The 21,090-nt window shown below is 48.2% G+C and overlaps 1 protein-coding gene across 1 annotated transcript in view; it reads left to right on the top strand.

The window, feature by feature from the left end:
• Positions 1-19,681, top strand: part of LOC8030815 (apoptosis-stimulating of p53 protein 1) — a 274,058-nt gene extending 254,377 nt beyond the window's left edge. The window contains 2 exon segments of the mRNA XM_042293751.1: positions 1,769-1,968; positions 14,493-19,681. Coding sequence (XP_042149685.1) covers positions 1,769-1,968; positions 14,493-14,546 — 254 coding nt within the window. The 3' untranslated portion in view covers positions 14,547-19,681.
• The last annotated feature ends 1,409 nt before the right edge of the window (positions 19,682-21,090 follow it).

Raw genomic sequence — 21,090 nt, 5'->3', positions numbered from 1 at the left:
TGCGCACGGAGAACCTTGCATTCAATCCCCATTCTGCTCCGAGGCAAATAAATGGCTAACAGGGAAAACAGAGTAAACAGGTGACGGAGGGCAGAGCGCCGCTTCCAATGTTGATGTGCCGATGCAAGGACGTTGGCAGGGAGCAGCGTCAACGTTTTGATGCTACTCACAGTGCCCGCAGCTGACGCTGTCTGATTCGAATCTGGGTAAGGAAGCGATAGAGCCCAGAGGAGATCATCTCTTCATCAGCACCCAATGTGCGCACCTCCGCGAGCGCGTCATATGGGAGATTGAGAGTGTTTGCCGAAAGTCACTTAGATCTGCGAGGTTGAAAAAAAGTGGCCGGCTTAAGTCTGAAATCGTCAAAGAAATTGACATTCCAGCATCGGCTATTCGACACTGTCCACCATTTTGCAGAACAAGCAAGGCGTGTTGGACGGGTTCGAGAAGCTTCTCGTGCAGGAGAAAGCGTGCCCGCGACTTGAACATGAAAGGTCATCAACTGTTTCGTGCACAACAGATTTCCTCTCGCGAGCATGCTTGCCAAGCAGGCGCACAATTTCCATAGCTGCAACAATCTCTACAAGAATGTGTGAAAACATGTTGACAAAGCCACCGAGGATAACTTTGATTCAATCACGCTTGTCGATGCCGACATTCCTGTTGTTGCTCCTGCCACAGATGCTGCCATCATAGACCTTGCGTGCGGCCAGAGTAAACACGAAGCGACGTCAGAGAGGCACCTCAGGAAATGCCGACGACTGCGGAGACGCGAAACATCCTATGGCTGCTTCGAAACAAAGTGGAGTGCAGCGGCGGTGTCTGTGTTCTTGCGAGGCCTGGAGCAGTTCGAGGAGTACTGATGTCCGGATGAAATTATCAACAAACCCTACTTCATTATTTTTTTGCTCTGTAAAGCTGCGGCGAAATGTTCATAGCCAAGGTTTATTCAACTAAATATACGGTCAGAGCATTACACAGTGTTCCCGTCGACCTTCAAGGCTACTGAGACTGTTTTTCTGGCTCTATTGTTTTTATCCAATTACCACTTATATGAGATTTTTTTGCTGTCCCATTGACTTCGTTATAATGAGAGATTACTGTAGATAGATCTATAAGCTATTTAATATACACAAAACTAGAAGGAGTTCGCCGCCGCGTTGACGTTGCACCGACCCGATTAGCATTGAATTCCTCGTGCTTTCGCGCTCACACTTTTTGACCGTTGGGCCTCTTCGTCTTCTTCGTGGGTTGCTATAAGTGGATATGTATTCAACTTAGGAGAGCCGTAGCGCCATGAAAAGGCAAGTTGCCCATACCGTGAAGGTCTGCGGCGCCGCTTCTAACGATGAAATGGTGTTCTGCAGATGAATTGTGCGGATGATGATGATGATGATGGTAGAACTATGGGGTGACCTGAAAAGGGCAGAGCAATTAAAGCCCCTTCATGTTTCAAAAGTAGCGCAATGTTCGTCGATGCACGAGGCACGTGCAACATGCAGCCCTTGGGAAGGTCATAGCGGCACAACATAGCACTGAGCTAGATTTCAGACGCCATGAATTTCCCAGAAGTGACGCGCGTCACGTGCCCCGAACATTTCTACTACAATGGATGGCGCCACTTTTCCCAGGGTAGAGGGGCTTGAAGAGCAATAGTGTAGCACTGCCATCTGCTGCAGAATGAACAAGATTACTCGTGTTTGGGTTTTCTAGTCCTTAATGGACAACATCGAAGGGTTTAAGGTGTGGCAACCTCCCCTTCCCGCAGGCGTGCAGGAGAAGCTGGGCATCCTGCACGGGGGCGTGGCGTACGGGGTGTTTGCCTACGAGGCCCACAACCCGGACGAGCTGAGCTTCCAGGAGGGGGACATGGTGCTGGTGCTGCGCAAGGGCGACGACGCCGAGCGCCACTGGTGGTGGGCACGCCTGGGCGACCGAGAGGGCTACCTGCCACGCAACCTACTCGGGGTAACAACCCCTTCCTCCCCTTTATCCACCACCTTGGACTGGGCTGGTCACTAGGGATTGTCGGGTCAAATTCGAGGGTTTTACGTACCAACGAAAGGCATATCTGACATGCCTTAGCGGAGGACGGAGGATTAATTTCTACGACCTGGGGATCCTTTGACGCGCAACCGAAATCTCAGTTACCCTCTGCGCTATGAGCCCCTGTCAGATTTCGGGCATCTCGGTCGAGATTCGAACCTGCCGCTTGGGGATGCGGAGGCCGACACCTTGCGTCGGAGCCACCGAAGCGGCTGAGGGACAGTCGGAAAAACCAGTCCTAAATTTATTCATAAAGATGTATATACCTTGGCTTTGTTTGGAAGCTGACTCTGTTCTGTGTCTTTATAAGTAAATTTAGTATGGGAACTGCTTTTTCCAACAAGTCCTCCTGACCAGCCCAGTTTTCTACTTTGTCTTAACGTTTGGACACGAACCTTGAACTAGCTTCCTATGTTACCATTCTAGTGTCTCCTGTAGTAATGTACCATCCATCTGTTCCCTTGTTCCTCCCCAAAAATGTTTGAATAGATGTAGCACCCTAGCTATGTTCCACTTCCATCGTTTTTATAGGGTGAATATAATTCTCAGAGTGCAGGACAGAAAAATGTGTGTGTGTGTATGTGGGGGGGGGGGGGGACAAGGCAAGAACACAATCTTCTCTACTATTTAGTTCATTGTAAAAATTAATTTTTTCAGAGTTTTGCATTGACACCACAAGAGCCTTCCTTTCCCATTTTTAAACAATGGGGAAGAAATGTTGGCAACCATGCTTGTTCATATCTGTTCAAACGAAACTTATTGGCACATGTAACCACACAATTTGCTAGGATTGTACTCTGTGGGACGTAACATTTTGGTAGCATGTTTATTTTTATAAAATTATATATGTAACAAGCAAAACTTCTTTCGATTTTCTTCCACTCACTCAGTAGGCCTACTGATTTCGTGACAATGCGTATTCTCACAAAAACGTAACTGTCCCTGCCGAAATAGGCCTGTCACCATAGATGTAACATCCCCATGTTCCCCATCCCAGTGTGTTTCATAGGGATGTAACATCCCTGTGTTTTCTGTAGGGATGTAATCTGAAAATCTGGCTACATGCCTAGAGTGCTTTAAAATACCGCAAACGTTCCTTTTCTCTTTTTGTTGTGCACTTTGTCCCTCTTTCCTTGGAGCACTCTGGTTTCCCTGCGTCCCTCCCCCAAGAGTTTACGCCCAATTTTGTAACCTCTCGGAACGATGGTATTTATTTTTGTTAACAGTGTCCCTAGTCTTCACAATGAAAAGTTTGAGAATGAGGGTAAAGATTGAGAGAAGGACAAAAAATGGTCAATGTGCAGGCGAGCTGGTGCATTAAAGGGACACTGACACCCCCCAAAATTTTATTCATTTTTTGCCAGGCGCTATATTATGGTGTCGGAGGACTACCCAACTAGTATTTTGCAACAGAGTAGCGTATAGGTAGGCTATCGCGTTTTCGGTTTTTATTTTTTCAAAATTCGGCATACTTTTTTCGGTGTTTATTTTAAAATTCAATTTTCGGTTTTTTTCGGTGAATATTTATTTTATTCCCAAAAAAACTTCACCGTTTTTTTTTCCGGTGAATATAAAAGACACACCATCGGACACCGGATCAAATGATCCTTGTAGCTGTGATATTTGTGATCACTCAAAGAATAACGGCACATATACATACGTGGTCTTCGCTACAACTTCCGTCAGGACACGCCTCAAGATCGTTCGAGGGCATAATCTTCAGCGCGCTTCTTTTTCCTTCCCATTCTGACGACGTGACCGTCTGAGGTAATGACCGTACAAGATTCAGCGGAATGTCAAAAGAAAAATCCACTGTATTTATGTTTTTAACCACAGGGAAGTTTGAGAGCGGGTGGTAAGGAATGTATTAACGGCTTTCCTCGATGTCCTCTGAAGTGCATGAAGCGAAAAACCTTATGCTAGCCCACATCCGAACTTTCTTTTTAGGACCGGGAACTTGACACACTAAGCCCGATCACAGAAAGGGCACAGGTGTCCCGCGAAGGCCAATCCAAGAGCTTTTTTGTTGCATGATGAACCTTGGAAGAGGGCAATCACGAAGACGTCACTCAATGTCGAACCTTGCAAAACCCTTTCCCCCCCCCCCCCCCCCCCCGTGCCCCCTCCCCCACCCACCTTGACGCGGCCCTAAAAAGCTTACCTTTTTCGGTTAAAACCAAATTTTAGGAAACGGATTAGACATACTTTTATCGGTTTTTACCGAAAACGCCGAACCTACAACTGACCTTTTTCAGTTAAAACCGAATTTCCGAAAATAGATTCGGCGTACTTTTATCGGTCTTTATCGGTTTAAACCGAAAACTCCGAACCCTGCGTATAGGTATTTTTAATAAAGCCAAAAGACACACCTGCTCGAACCCGAAACCGAAACCCGCGCACGGAGGTCGGAGAAGTGGAGAGGAGAAAGCGAGTGGCGGAAGTCGCGTGACACACCCAGCCGTGCGTTTTTTTGTTTTTTTTTTGCCCCTCTGCATAGCAGACGACATGGGTGGCGGCGTAGCGGGAAGTGTTTGCCATGCGATTCTTTTGCGGTTATGTTTCTTCCGCTCGCTGTTCTGTACTTCAAGATTAGTTGTTTTGTACATTGAGGAGTTGGAAATGAGTAGTGAGTGTTGTGGTGAATTTCCGTGATCGGCTCCGAAAAGAATACACTGAAGATGTTGCGTGAAGAGCTGGCTCACATGTCCTGCGTCCGAAAAAAAGTGGCATTGTGCGACAGAATTTCCGAAAGATCAACGGGATCGGGACCAATGGCTGGTTGCAGTTCCTGTAGAACATTTACGGGCACCTTGGAAAGCAGACGCTACCTGATTTATATGCTCCTTAATTGCATTTTGTGGAAAGTGATTACATTAAGTTTGCAGGTGTCAAAAAGGAAATCCCATAGCATTTAGTTCAGCAACGTTTCGTCCACAACATTTGTTTGTTATTTTTTTGTTTGTTTCTTCAGTGGTAATTGTAAAAAAGAAAGAAATGTTAACATCGCAAAATGTCTGAATAAAAAAGGTACGCTTTCACTGGAGATCGAACCCAGTTTTGCCGCGTGTGAGGCTGACGTCTTTCAACTGAGCTAGTGGAGGAACCCTTTTTTTTAGTAATAATGCAGCCGGTAAACTGTAAGTTGGAAAGTTTGCTGCCAATTTTCCTCCAGCAAAAGCGCTCTCGGGTCGAAGTCGGGAAGCACCACGCATTGGCGACATTCGCACCTGGTAAAGGAATCGGGACTGGTAGTAGGTGCCATGTGATGAGGGAATTATTATTATTTGACCTGCTGATACAAAAGAAACAACTGACTGTTCCACTCTAATTGAAAAGATAACAAGCTGCTCGCTGCCTGCCTCAAGCTCAAAGAACTTTAGGGGTTCTCAAACTCTTCTATCTCAAGGATGGTAGCTGCCCAGTCTCATCACTGGTGCAATATAGCGTATGCATGGAGAAGCGACACTCAAGAATACAGAATGCAGGGAGTGTCTGACCTATAGATACGCACAAATGAGCAGGTTTGCTGCACATTATTTTGGGATGTTTGAGGAACCCCTGAGGGTGCTCTGGGGAACTCCTGGGTTCCCCCAGTCTTGGAACACATGGGCTAATGCAAGTGTCGGCTACTATAGTCATTTTTTGGCAATGCTCGTTTTAAAAAGGAGCCTTCTAGACTTCTCAGAGTGCCAGTTGACGTGTGCTAGACTCGAGGAAAATTCCTGGAGAACCTTAATTTCTTGGTCGGATGTGGACTGCCATTTCGAAGGTCCTTTTTTGGGACCTCGCTACCGGCTTCTTTGTGCTTTGTTTGTACCTACCAGTGCCAACTGAAACTTACTTGAGCAACTGGTCATTGGTATGCTTCCTTATCTATATGAACTGTTTCAGCTCACTCGTTCCAGGACTTAAGGGGGAACACTTGTCTTGGAGCTGTTTTTCTTATTTTATGACCAAACTTAATCAAACTGCACAAGCTTGTTCAGCTTTCTGTGCTGATTTCATATATCTGGTCATTTTCTCAGTCAGTAGAATTGTCCTCAAAATAAATAAAACTTGCCTGCCTTTGTTTGGAAAAACGATAGAAAAAAAACTGCTCAACAAAATATTCTTTTTTAACACATGGCTAGATACTATGAAGTGTAGAGAATACAATGTTGGAAGCGCTTTTAAGAAAAACTCATTATTAGTGATTTTTGCACACATTGAAGTTCACTGCTTAAAGGGACACTGACACCCCCCAAAAAATTTTTTTTATTTTTTGCCAGGTGCTTTATTATGGTGTCGGAGGACTACCCAATGAATATTTTGCAACAGAGTAGCGTATTTTTTTAATAAAGCCAAAAGACGCAACTGCTCGAAACCGAAACCCGACGGAGGTCGGAGAAGTGGAGAGAAGAGAGTGAGTGGCGGAAGTCACGTGGCTACACCCGACCGTGCGTTTTTTTGTTTTTTTTTCTTCTCTCCGTAGCAGACGACACGACATGCGGCGTGGGTTGCGGCGTGCGGGAACTGCTCGCCGTGCGATTCTTTTGCAGTTATGTTTGTTCCGCTCGTTGTTCTGTACTCCAAGATGAGTTATTTTGTACATTGAGGAGTTGGAGATGAGTAGTGAGTGCCCGTGGTGAATTTCCATGATCGGCTCCGAAAAGAATACACCCAAGATGTTGCGTGAAGAGCTGGCTCACATGTCCTGCGTCCGAAAAAAAAGTGGCATTGTGCGACAGAGTTTCCGAAAGATCAACGGGATCAGGACGAATGGCTGGCTGCAATTCCTGTAGAACATATACGGGCACCTCGGAAAGCGGACGCTACCTGATTTATATGCTCCTTGTATTTTGTGGAAAGTGATTACATTGAGTTCGCAGTTGTCAAAACGGAAATCCCATACCATTTAATTCAGCGAAGTATCGTCCACAACATTTGTTTGCTATTTTTTTGTTTGTTTCTTCAGTGATGATTGTAAAAAAAAAGAAAAAGATATGTAAACATCAAAAAATGTTTGAAAAAAAAAAAAAAAAAGTTTCACAGAGGATTGAACCCGGTCCTACCGCGTGTGAACCGGACGTCTTTCCCGCTGAGCTACAGGGGCATCTCTTACGTGGTGGATCTCTTTCCTTAGTAATAATTCAGCCGATAAACTGTAAGTTGGAAAGTTTGCTGCCGATTTTTCTCTAGCAAATTTAGCACTCCCGGGTCGAAGTCGGGAAGCACCACGCTTTGGGGACATTCGCACCTATTAAAGAAATCGTACGCGTGCATATTGAACTTGAAGTAGACACGTCGTGCTTGACGTTTGCGCGAGCGATGTCTTCAGCCACGAGAAGGGAGCGACGGCTCGGCGACGTCTTCGTGCAAATCGGCTTGGTGGCCGGGCGTGTCGTACGGGATGAATACCAATTCTTTTGATCAGTCCCAAATTTCTCTTTTAACGGTAGACAGAATTCGCCGGTACCGCGAACGACAGTTCTGAAATAGAGGTCCCACGCCCGTCGTCCACTACCATCGCCGTCCCCGCGAGTCGTACGATACGCGAAACGACAAACGCACAGAATGCTTCCGGTTGTCTGTGGAACTTTTTTTTTCAATCAACATATTTACAGCTTTTTACAAAAAATGGGTTTCATATTTTTTTCTATTTTTAATATTGAGTGTGTGCTTTTAGTGACCCACGACTTTGATTAAATTTGGTGGTCGCATCGATACCTTAGAAAACGGCCCGTGACCGCGAAAAAGAGAGTGAGCGACACTCGAACCGGCCAGTTCTTGATCGGAGGTTTTCAGGCGGAAAGAAACCGAATTTCGAGCCGCAAATTCTGTTCTGGGTAGTTGAGCTCTCATATGTCACATACAACTAAAATCCTCGGCGAGCATAAATACCCTGTCAGTGTCCCTTTGATGCATGGCTAACAGGTAATAAAGCAAAAGATCAAATATAAATTTTTCTAGACTTATATCAAAAATTATGCTCTCAACATTGTATGCTTCACACGTTCAGCTACACATTTCAGGAACGGTTATATTTCTATTTGCTCTAGATGCTGAGATATCCTTCCTGCAAATTCTCGAGTCTAAAAATTGTGTTTTGTGAAAACAATGTTTTAGAGTCAACTTTAATGCTCATTCAGCCCGCGTAGATATTATAAAGTGATTTATAGCTCAAATATTCACCCACGAAATTATAAGCCTGGTAGATTCAGAAGAACGACAGCCATCGCCATTTTCAAAAGAATGCAGTTCTAGGAAGCTTTTGGCTCCAAAGACCCATGTCCCCCCTTAAAAAAAGCTGGAGCATATGCTACACGTCACAAACCAACGCAGTCTATTTTTCACGGTCCTATCAAGCAAGTCAAGATATTTTTTGTGGCATGCCAATCTGGCTAATTAATGCAAATTAATTTGCCAAGTTTTGAAGTATTTATTAGTTGACAAAGCCTCCAGTACAAAAGTTGTAGAGGTTTGATGTTGCAGATCATGTGCATGCTATCTTGGGCACATGAAACCATAGATGAAGCTGGCACTCGGGCCAGTAGCTTTGACAGCTTCGTATTTGCTAAGTACAAAACGGGGTATAGTGACGCAGGGGTAGGCAGACCAGTAGACAACTCGCTAACACGAGCGTCACAGCTCGCACTCGAGGAATCACGGGAAGGGCTTTCTTTCAGTTCCCTAGTGATTGGAAATTTCAACCAATGCGATGGTTACGCACATTTGAGTGTTATCCGAAGTCATCCTGAATAAGTGTCGTGTAGAGTCTAAGGACCTGTCGTATCACTTTTGAAATTTCTCGTCAATGTCAGCGTTTTTGATACTGTGCATATTCTCCACCCTTCAACCTGGCTGAGCTGCAGAAATCTCTCGCAATAATATCATTCTCGTACAACTTCAGAGGTGCTGATATTAACCTGGAAACGCTAAAAATGCTATAAATAGCCCCGCTGACTCCGAGCTAAATCCTGGTTTTGGTTGTTGTGAATTCTCGACTTTTTAAGCATTTTTTGCTAGACACGTCACGAGTCACGAGAATAATAATATTGTAAAAGATTTCTGCAGCTCAGCCAGGTTGAAGGGTGTATGGCATGCACAGTATCAGAAATACTGACATTGACGAGAAATTTTAAAAGTGATACGACAGGTTTTTGGACTCTACATGACGCTTATTCTGGATGACTCCAGGTTACACTCCAAAGCGTTGAAGAGCCGAATTGGTCGAAATAGCCGATCAGTAGAGAACTGTAGGAACACCGTTCCCATGATTCTTCGAGTGCGGGCCGGTGTGCTTGGGGGATTTAGCAAGTGGTCTATTAGAGCTAGACTAAGATTTACTCTTCGAGCAGTAAGCTAAGTGTTGCTTCTAAAGCCAGTGTACCATCAGGTAGAGGTTGTAGAGGGCGCAACCCTCGCGTACGTGATTGCCGCAAGCAACCCTGTGCCACCGCGGGGGCGGCTTCGTGTGTTATTTTCGACGGAATAAAAGTCACTTGTTGTTCTGGCACGAGAGAGTTCGCACGAACCTTCTTCTGGCCCGGCATGGCCTCCACATGGTGTCAGAAGTGCCAAACGTTATGCCTAACGACGTAGGCCTCGCCTCCGCATGAATCGTCTCCGCCGTAACTGCGTAGTTCGCTCGCCCGTCGCTTGGCTTTCGACCGCCGTGTTCCTGCTCGCTGCCGTCCTGCTCGCTGCCATGCCTGACGACGAAGGAAACGGCGCCAAGCCTTCATGGCAAGGTCTTTCACTGCATCAGCCCGACCGCTTCGACTTCGAGAACGCCGGTTCCTGGCCGACGTGGCTAAGCCTTTTCGAGGACTACGCCTTCGCTTCCGGTCTTCGACAGGCGTCGGGAGAAGTTCAGGTCCGCAAACTTCTTTATTGCATGGGGCCGGAAGCTCGTCCTCTTCTTGCGACGTTCGGCCTCGGCGACGCTCCTACGGACTACAACGTGGTCGTAGAGAAGTTTACGGCCCATTTCGTTCACCCCCTCAACGAGGTGTACGAGTCGGCGCAGTTTCACCGGCGAGTCCAGCAGCCGGGGGAAAGGGTGGACAGCTACTATGCGGAACTCTGCAAGCTCTGCAAGAGATGCAACTACCCGTCACCCGAGGTCGTGGAACGCCTTGTCCGCGACCGCTTCATCGTAGGCTTACGCGACGCTCGCCTCGCCGACCAGCTCTGCCGCAACCCCAAGTTAACCCTCAAAGAAGCATGGGTGCAGGCGAGACAAGCAGAAGACGCCCAAAAGCAGAGAGACCAGCTCGCAGGCCACGACACGCAGTCTCGACCGGTGAGCCTCGACGCTGCCAAGTCTCGGCAGCCACAAGCGGGACGCGTCAAGTACAGCTCAGCACGCGACAAGCGCACCTCAAGCTCTAGCTCCTGCGGCTACTGCGGCCGCGCTTCACACGCTCGCTCGGAATGCCCCGCCCGCAACTCGTTGTGCAACCACTGCAAGAAAAAAGGCCATTTCGCGGACGTCTGCCGTTCCCGGAAGAAACGGTCGACCCAGGTGGCAGAGCTGGGTTTGTACGCCGTTCGCAACTCCGACCAAGGCAAGTTCGTGGAAGTAACTGTCAACGACTACACGGAAGTGTTCAAGGTTGACTCGGGAGCCGAAGTTTCAGCCGTCTCGAACACCTTCCCCAACCTGCCGCCGTCCCTCGACAAGGTGGACGACACTCTCTTCGGGCCAGGGCAGCAGCCACTGAACGTTCTTGGGTCCTTTATGGCCACTTTGCTGTGGAGAGGCAAGTCAACCCAGCAAAGACTATATGTGGTAAAATCCCTCTCCGTGCCTCTTTTGGGCTTTCCAGCCATTCAGGCACTTCAAGTCGTCAAATTCGTCGACGGCGTCTCATCGAAAGAAAAGGACCCTCCTACCGTCAAAGTCTCTTCTCAGACTTGTGACAAGCTGTTTAATGGCCTCGGATCTCTCTCTGAAGAATACAAGATCCGCCTCCAACCAGACGCTGTTCCATTTTCTCTTAGCGTGGCAAGGCGCATCCCCATTCCGTTGCGGGAAGTCGTCCGCAAGGAACTGCAGAAGATGGAACAAGAAGGCGTCATTCGCCGAGTTGACACGCCAACACCATGGTGCGCTGGACTGGTGGTCGTCCCCAAAGCCACCGGGGGCCACAGGCTGTGCGTGGACCTTACGAAGTTAAACCGGGTGGTCCTGCGAGAACGCCACATCCTTCCCACGGTCGACCAGGTCCTGGGCCTGCTGGGAGACGCAACGGTGTTCTCCAAGTTGGACGCTAAATCAGGCTTCTACCAGGTGAAGTTGGCGGAAGAATCTCAAGAACTCACCACATTTATCACACCTTTCGGACGCTACTGCTTCCGTCGGATGCCCTTCGGCATCACCTCTGCGCCCGAATTTTTCCAGAAGCAGATGTCCAGGATTTTGGAAGGCCTGGAAGGCACTGTGTGCATGATAGACGACATACTCGTCTTCGGACGCACTCTCGAAGAACACGACTCCCGCCTGCAGCAAGTCCTGATGCGACTATCCCGCGCAGGCATCACTTTGAACGAGAAGAAGTGCTGCTTCCGCCAGAGCGAGGTTTCCTTCCTGGGGGTGATGGTATCTGCAAGGGGCATCCGTCCTGACCCAAGCAAGCTCCAAGCGATCAAGGAGATGAGTGCGCCAACTGACATTGCAGGTGCAAGACGCCTCCTTGGCATGGTGAACCACCTCGGGCGTTTCCTTCCGCACGTTTCGGACGTTGCAGCTCCTATCCGAGCGCTCCTCAGCAAGAATGCTGCGTGGAACTGGTCCCACGAACAAGAAACAGCATTCACCAAGCTCAAGCTGATGCTCGTCTCGGACCGCTGTATGGCGAAGTATCATCCGGCGTACCCAACAGTCGTCTCAGCGGATGCCAGTTCATTTGGCTTGGGGGCAGTCCTTCTACAAACTCAGCGTTCCGGCGAAAGAAGACCGGTTGCTTTTGCGTCGAGGTCCCTTACAGCGACTGAATTACGTTATAGCCAAACGGAGAAGGAAGCCCTGGCAGCTGTATGGGCTATTCAACGGTTCGACGAGTTCCTCCGTGGGTTGGTCTTCGACGTAGAGACGGATCACCTGCCTCTGGTCTCACTGTTTGGCAAGATGGACCTGGACATGGTACCTCCACGTATCCAGCGCCTTCGACTGAAGGTGATGCGGTACCAGTTCACAATGTCATATGTCCCTGGGAAGCTTCTCACAACAGCGGATACCCTGTCTCGTATGCCAACGGAACCTGCCGATTCGTCTCATCCTGTAGACACAATCGAAGTGTTTGCTGCGGAAGTCCTTCAGACCTCATCAGAAGCAGCATCTCTACAGCTGGATGACCTTCGAACTGCTCAAGCAAGCGACGGGGAGTGTCGCGCACTCACGTCGATGTGCCACAACGGGTTCCCTCCGAAGTCAAAGTTACCGCTTCACCTGACGAAGTATGCAAGCGTGTTGGACAAACTTTTGGTTTGTGATGGTTTACTCCTGAAAGGCACTCGCATTGTGGTACCAGCAGTGCAACGTGCGACAGCGCTGACTTTGATTCACGAAGGTCACCAAGGTATTAACAGATGCAAGGCTCGGGCCCGGGAATCAGTATGGTGGCCAAGTATCAACGCTGACATAGCAGCACTCGTGGCACAATGTGAACAGTGCACGTCGTACCGAGACAATCCAGCAGAGCCACTTCGGAGCACGCAGCTTCCAAGTCTACCTTGGGACTTTCTGGGCGCTGACTTGTTTCACCTGAACCGACAGTCTTACCTCCTCGTGGTCGACTACTATTCCAGTTATCCGGAAGTGGTCTCGCTCAACTCTGCAACAGCTGGGCATGTCATCCAAGCGCTCAAGAGCATTTTCGCTCGTCACGGCATCCCCTCCACTCTGCGTTCAGACAACGGACCACCCTTCCAGTCCCACGAGTTCGCTCGGTTCATGGCATCGTACGGAATCGTACACCACACAAGCAGCCCCAACTTCCCACAGTCCAATGGGGAGGCAGAGCGCATGGTGCGCACGGTGAAGAACCTGCTACGCAAGGCGCACGATTCGTGCCTGGCTTTGCTCAACTACCGAGATACCCCCGGACCCTCAGGTTTCAGTCCGGCACGATTGTTGATGGGGCGCCGACTCCGCACCAGACTTCCCAAGGCGGGGAGACTGTTGGTACCAAGTAGCAAGCCACAGGAGGAGGTGGCCACCAAGGCCGCGAAGCTGAAACGTCGGCAAGTCACCGACTTTGATCGCCGCCATCGGGCTAGAAGCCTCTCGCCGCTGGAAGACGGTACCCGTGTCTGGGTTCGTCCGGAACGGGTAAGGGCTACTGTGCTCAGTCCAGCGCAACGTCCCAGGTCGTACGTGGTAGAAACAGATGAGGGAGCAATCTGGCAGCGCAACCGGAGAAACTTGGTGCCTTTCAGGACAGGCAGTGAAGACCCAACTGCGAGAGAAGAGGCTCAAGATCTGGCTCCTTCTCAAGAACCGGCGGCACCTGCAGCGCAGGAATGGGCTTCCCCTCGGCAACCACCTGCACCTGCATCTCAAGGACGGGCTCTTCCTCAAGGACCGGTTCCTCCTCAAGAGTTGGTGGCACCTGCAGCTCAAGGATCGGCTCAACCTCGGCAGCCACCTTCGCCTACGAGCCACAACCTCCGGCGCAACGAACCTGACTTGGATACCTCACCTGTACAAAGAACCAGGTGTGGCCGACGGGTGGTGCGTCCCAGGAAGTTGGACCTTTAGTGTGATTCTGAGGGGGGAGATGTAGAGGGCGCAACCCTCGCGTACGTGATTGCCGCAGGCAACCCTGTGCCACTGCGGGGGCGGCTTCGTGTGTTATTTTCGACGGAATAAAAGTCACTTGTTGTTCTGGCATGAGAGAGTTCGCACGAACCTTCTTCTGGCCCGGCATGGCCTCCACAGAGGTTGTCAGCAGAAAACCCCCTAAATGTCGCACCCCTTGCTTTCATTCGTCTCCCCAAGCCTTCGTAACTTCGGATAGCCTCACCACACCTACGGCGTCTGCTGCAGTTATGCTTCTTTAAGCACTGCAATTACTCGCAACACCAAATCTGTTATATGGCTCGCTCCTAGCCACTTCTTGTAAGGCACTCTCGTAATAAAAAGGCGTCGCACGAGTGCTGCGTCAGCGTTTGGCTTTCACTTGTGTCCTCGCTCATCTAACGCAAGTCCCAGCCGAACGCGGGTGTCCGAGCAACGTGTCACGCCGGCCTCGGGTGCGGGTTACGTAAGAAATGAGTCACTACTGCCTGGTTGCCCAGCGAGGGTTCAATGGGCACGCTCGCGCATACAGCGGGGAGTGTGCGGGAGAGGAAGAGAGCAGGCACCCGCTAAATGGGGGGAGACGCGAAATAGCGACGGTCCACCTCGCGGGTTGAAGCTTTGCATCTGCGTGCCTCGAGCAAGACTCCTTTTCTTTGTGCAGCTCTACCCCCGGGTGAAGCCCTGTCGCGAGGTCGACCCCGCCGACTGCTCCTAACAGGACTCGGGGGAGGCCTCCCAGTCTGCCGGGAGCATACCCTGACGAGCACAGATCGCCACGTCATGCGCAGGACTTGCCTTACGCTATGTCCGACCGACCGTCGAATGCGGCGAACCACCCCACGCAACCCACCTTTGTATCCGCATTTGTACCTTGCCGTCCCGAGTGCAAGACCGAAGAGCCCACCGGCTTTCGGGGTCGCTGCCGAGATGTCTAAGCGTTGCCCGAGCTCCGTGGTGAGAGACGCGAGTTGGGAGGGGTCCCTGCCGTGTCTTTTAGGGGGTCCTGCGACAGATGTGCCAGGCTGCTGCCAGATTTGTTGCAGAAACTGGTTAACGGACAATGCTGAGAAGCTCGCGAAATTAGTACTATGTAGTATTTCTGGAGCCAAAGGCATATGGCCTTCGGGCGACACCTCCGTCGATCCACCCTCGACTTCTACGGAAAAGCCGAGGCAGTCTCACAGAGGGAAGAGCTGAAGTTGCGGACCTTGTTTTTTTTTGTCTTTTCGGGCCTTCTCTTTTTTGTGACTTTTTTTTTTTTTTTTGCACGAGACCAACGGTGACGCTTTTCACCGTGTGTTGTCTTCGGCAAGATAAGATATTGCGGGCCTAAATTTGGTGGTCTACCTTTTTCCTTTTAAATTGTGCACATCGTAAGTGCTGCGTGTCATTACAGAAAGCAAAAGGTAACATGCGATTGCAAGATTACCCGTCTTTATTTTTCAATTTTGAACCACTCCAGCATAATTTTATTTGTTGTTTCATACCCTGCAACTTTTATGCTGACCAAAGTTTTAATGGAGATGTAAGCAGGATATCTGCCAGAAGTGCGCGATTCAAAGAAAACGAGGTAAAAAAAAAGTGCTAAGACATGTTTTTTTGTTGTTCTTGCATTTTTGCTGTATTTCCTTTATTTGGAGTGACGTGCCAGAAAACTGCATTTTTTACGAAGAATTTTGATGTTGGCCTCCCCTTCCCGTCTTGTATCTCTCCCTCCCTCTTGCTTAGTAGCTGCAAAGCGAAGACGTGCAGAGAGAGATATTGTTCATTGCTCTTGCTCCAGTGTCGAGCTGTTTCCACCTAATCGTTGCACTATTAGTCTGGACGAGATGCCATTGTTTCAGAACTCGCCAAGCGATTTTTGAAAGCTATAAACTTTAGCATCCTGTCCTGACTTCTAGTGCTACATTTACAATGGAGACACGAGTATTTGGTTTTGTGTAGTTTATTTTTATGACGAGAAAAACATAGCTCTCTTCCAAACAGCTCTTACATGAGCTCACAGAGGGGGTTTGTACGACTCTATATTAAAAGGCCTGCACCACCTGTCGGCCTTGCACACCTTGGAACTCTGCAGCTGTACTGATATCTTCTGCTCGGAACTTTTCAAATCTTTAGGTCGCCATTAATTCACAGCTTTAGGGTTATACTGAAGCCTGCCTGTTTCAGTTAACCTCCTTGAGCTGGTGCAGACTTCCTCAGGTGATTCAAACAATAGATATTTATGTTAATTTTTGCTGGAGTGGCAAGGTAGAGCGAGAGGTGGTCCCAGACATTAGTTCTAGGGGAGGCAAATTCCAGATATTGGTTCGGTGGAGGGGGGCAATAATCTAGGCGGCAGGAGCGACCATAAAAGTCACGGCAGACAGCGCCCGGGAGATTATCTCAGATATCTCAGAGCCGTCGCCGCCATGTCGCGTGGTGCCGCCTAGACCAAGAATATCTCAAAGTGATTGCTAACATTCTCTTTTAAAGAGAGCTAGATGACAGAACTTGAAATGATTTGTGAGGTGTGGCTGGCGTACAGTGCAATCCACTTACAACGATAACGCAAAAACCCAAACATTCAATCGTTATAACCGATTATTGTTATATCTGGGCTAGGAACTGATCGTTTCTTGTGAAACTAAAAACTGATCGTTATAAGTGGTACATTGCTATATGTGGTATCGTTATAAGGGGAGTGCGCTGTACATCGAAGTCAACTGACCACTTCCAGTGAACAAAGGTGCTCCTACATTCTTCAAATAAATGTAAAAGAAAAAGCATGAGTGAAGAGGCTTTGGAGGGGGCGAACGCCCCCCTCGCTCCCCCCTTAGTACTGCCCCTGGTTGGAGCCATGAATCACTATCAGATAGCCTGAATGAAGGTTCTGTTGTCTACTGTGTTGGGGGAATTGCGCTAGAAATTCAAAAACAGAGCAAATGATATTGCTTTAATGAAGCTTAAAAGGGTCATAAAACGATATCGGGTTGGAATGTTTATGACCTTACAGAGGGGTACTTGTCCTAGTCTGGCACAAGTATACTCGCACGGACCACCACTGATTCAGAAGCTTCTCGGTCGCAGTGAAATTGCGAGGATAAAGGGGCACTATTTCTTTCAGGCTTGCCTTCGCAAAGCTTGATGGCATAATTGTAAGATAGAAACCACCCGCCTGACGACAGTCGCGGCTGGGGGATTGGACACGAGAACTGCGTGAGCACTGAAGTTCGGCTCGGAACAATCAATGCCTTGGCGGACAGTCGGGTAGTGGCTCGTGTCCAACCACTGGAGTGATGAGAATAACCGAACTCTAACAATGCCGGGAACTCGGCATACGTTTTCTACTTTGCCGAACCAGCGAGTGGGTATAATTAACATTGGCAGCATAGGATAGGCACCAGGCAACGTGTCCGTTTGTTCTGGCTCCGAGTTAAGGGGATGGTTGCCACTCGTATTTCTCGAATTTCTTTGCCGACTGCCACTGCTTAAAAAGAAAATCTAAGGCAAGTTTATTCAGTTCTTAACGTTAGGGAGTGATTCTGAGTTGTATTTAGCGCAAGTAGAAAGATTGTTTCATGGCCCCTCTAATATAATCACAACCAAAATATGATGCTAGACTTCCTTCTAGAACCGGTGTTAGAAATGCTCTCATCAGCTCCTTGAGTACCACTAAAGTGGCAGCTACCACTAGAGCAACACTGGGCAACGCTTCAGCATTTTTGTGCAGACCCTTTGCGATACCACTCCTAGAGCCGGTTAGCAATTTTGTCTTCGCTTAGTGCTTTCAGTTTTGCCATAAGCACCTCAAAACCAAAGTGTAGGGCCAGACAACTTCTAAATTTTACTGAGCGCAGGAAAAAAAAGAAATAATGACACCACGAAATTCAGGAATGCTGACCTCACTAAAAACGGTCGTACCCATCTCCAGAACCCACGATGTTCAGCGGAGTCGCCTTTTAAAGTGCAGACGAAAAATACCTCCGTAATCTAGTATTCTTTATTAAAACTCAACTTGTCCTTTAAAGGTAGGCTTATGGGTTTTTTCGATATGCAAGTATTTCTAGAATTGCCTCATTTTTAATGTTTGCCATTGCTATGCTCTGTAAAAGTCACTTCCTCTAGATGAGCTTTGTAAGAGAATGTTCAGTCATTATGTTGTGCCTGAGTGGCTCTAATTTTGTTTCACCAATCATCCAAAGAGCTTTGCAATGTCCTAGCGACAGAAGACTACATAATTGCCCAGCCAGGAGGGTAATTTTCGGAGAAGCCCCCAGCATGCACTAAAGTAAAAACAAAACAGCATATTCGTAATATCATGTTTCTTGGGTATGACTTTCTTGTACAGCAGTATTTCTGTGCCAGTTAAATTTTTTATGGGATGCACTTTTTTTTCTATTCTGTATTATGACTCCTGGCCTTCACTGGTAGCATATCTGGTGTCTTGTATAATACTGCCACTACACTACGATCCTTTACTGCAGTAGTATTTGGTGCATGCACTAACGAGCTGTTCGTTGGTGTGTTCACATGAAGCTGGTGTTATTTGGCTCTCTGAATATAGTTTTGTCAAGTTTGCATGGTATAACCAGAGCTTGTTAGCGATGAATGGTAACACCCAGGCCCCAGGCATCTGTGGTTATTACTCTGAGGAATTGTGTGAAAGTGTTTGGTGCCTTTCATTGTCTCGTTCGTTCACTCATCGTCATTGCCTATCTGCATGCTGAAGACATTGTGCGTGCTTGTCCACTTTGTCGTGGAACAATGGGCACAGGCTGTCATACTGAAGCTGCCTTTATCAAGTTGCATCCTGTTGTCATAATATGCACTTTCTGGTTATTGTTAAAATGGAAAAGCTTCTCTGGAGGGCACTCGGTAAATTATCTTCCCCAATATCGAAGACGAGACTCGGGAGAAAATACTTTTGTGTTCATGTTATGTTCCTTCTGAATGGGAGGGTTTAACTTAACCTGCACATTCTCCCATGATTTCAAACGGCTAAGTCTTTGGGAACAACAAACTTCCTGTCCAACATCGTAATTTTTACTTTATCCCTCGAAAACCCAGTTCCTTGTCGGAATTTAAGGAAAATAAATGACTGCAAGAGGGTTTTTATGCAAGATGCTTTAGTTCAGCTAATTGGTTTGTTGCTTTTGTTAAGTGGTTCTCAACCACTGACGTGGGACCGCTTCTGGATCGGTCGAAGTGATGGGGGACCCCATCTGCAGGTGGGGCGGGGGTAATTGTAAGGACAAAATGAAATTCAAATAAATTTAGAATAACTAAAGCATAGAATTGTACTAATTCTTGATATACCTGTCTTCCATATTAGACTACATAACTTACCGAGTGTCCCTTTCACTTGCAGTGCCTGTCATTTGTAGCCCAGTATATCACCCAAAGCTCAAATTTCCCCGAGCTCACTGTTATGCTCTGCTGTGCAAGTGTGGATCTGACATCCTGGTGACCAAATACACTATATATATCCACTTCAGCATGGACCAAATCATTTACCAAGGAAATGGTTTGTTGTGCTTCTAGACAGGAAGTGACCAGTGAGAGCTTATTGTGGACGGTACTACCGAAATACTACAATGCACAATAAACTGTACAACTCAACGAAAACAAAAATCATGAACATAGCGAGAGTTTGGCTTTCTTTATTTTTATTTTCTGAAGTGTGAATGTACTTGGAGTGCTCATGATTGAGTGAATTTGGGAAGTTATGAATCCAGAATGTGTGTGAGTGAAGTTTTACCATAATGGGGCTGTGATCGGTCGCGAATGACTCTTTGTTGGCAAGGTGCACCCGCTGGGTGCCTTTGGGGACTTGGACCAATAAAATGGCTCTGTGTGGCCTCTTTTTTTATATGAACCTGGCTTTGTTATGTATTCGCAACATGCATCACTCTTTTTCTGTGACTTATTTTTTTTTCTTTTTAATAATTAAAAATATCACGAAGAAAGGTTCAGTTCATGTCAGTTTTCTTCGCGGCCGGCAACACTCTCCGCAATCCGCTACGATACCTAGAACTCTATAGTCAAGGCCATCGGTGTGCAAGCGCAGTAGCAGCTTCTTAGTTGCGGAGGGCTTAGCGAGGGGGAAACGCAGTCTATGAAAACTCCCTAATCACGTGGAAGATAACGCACAAACTCTGCCATCACCCTTTTTATTTTTAATTTTTTTAAATTCCTTTTTTTTTTTTTTCCCTATCGGTCGCACGCTTTTTCACTCGCTCAGACGCTCGGAGCGCGGTTTCGTCGCTCCGCCCCTCGTCCCTCGCGTCGTCACCAGGTGGTGCCACGCACCCACCATAGGCAGTGTTCCTCGATATGCTTCCCCAAAGGGGGAGCAGAGTTGCCCATTTGTTTGCCCCACGCCGCTATTCGCCGAGATCTATCACGTGAGGAGCAAAGCATCCAGCGCCGTGCAAGAAAGCCACCTTTACGGTCGCTCCGCCGACGTTGCTCGCGCCCCGGCGTATGTTCCCCTGCTTTCGCCTCCTCCTCCTCTCCTGTTTTCCATGCGCGGCGCCGCTATTCGCCAAATTTAGTCACGTGAGGAGCAAAGCATCCACGGCGTGCAGGAAAGCCGGCGCTACGGCCACCCGCCGAGACTGAATGCGCAACTCTGCTACCTTAGGTAGCTATATACAGGAACTCTAACCATAGGCAGAGCCGTATGCAGGCCGCAAGTTTGTCTGCATCTTTTGCAGGGGTTGTGGTGACGTAAGAACGCCGAGCTTTGACCTCAAAGCAGCTTGCTTTTAGGTCTACCCACTATTCTTCAATCGGAGCTCGGCATCTTTCTGACGTCACCGCAACTCTTGTGCCCATCGGTCCAAGAAGCAGACCAATCTCGCCGCCGTAATGTCCCTCTCCTGAGTGAGCCAATCAGCCCGCAGCGCAGAGCGAGAAGCGTGAGCGCATGCGCGTGATCTCCCAGCTGCTCCTAGCTGAGCGGGGAGGGCCGCCATTTTCATTCATTCGTCCAGTGGAATGCATGGAATCAACATCCAAATTTCGGTTCTTTCCCTTTATTTGACAGGCTGTGGCAAGAAAATGATATAGTGTTATTCCTTGGTGGCTTAAAAAGCTAAAGAATGAAGTTTCTCCACATTTGAACGTCAAGCGAACATCCGGCGAAAAAGAGATAAGAGATATTCAGGGGAAAAAGAGCAGACGACGCGTAGCCTCAGCAGTAGCTGCATTCGATTTACTTACACCTGCACCGGTGCAGAAAAGTGTAGGACACTGTACTTCAACTGCACTTTCCT

This window comes from Ixodes scapularis, unplaced genomic scaffold, assembly GCF_016920785.2.
Source record: "Ixodes scapularis isolate PalLabHiFi unplaced genomic scaffold, ASM1692078v2 PGA_scaffold4__175_contigs__length_147842914, whole genome shotgun sequence".
Lineage (NCBI taxonomy): Eukaryota > Metazoa > Arthropoda > Arachnida > Ixodida > Ixodidae > Ixodes > Ixodes scapularis.
This window is presented reverse-complemented; position numbering and strand designations above follow the sequence as displayed.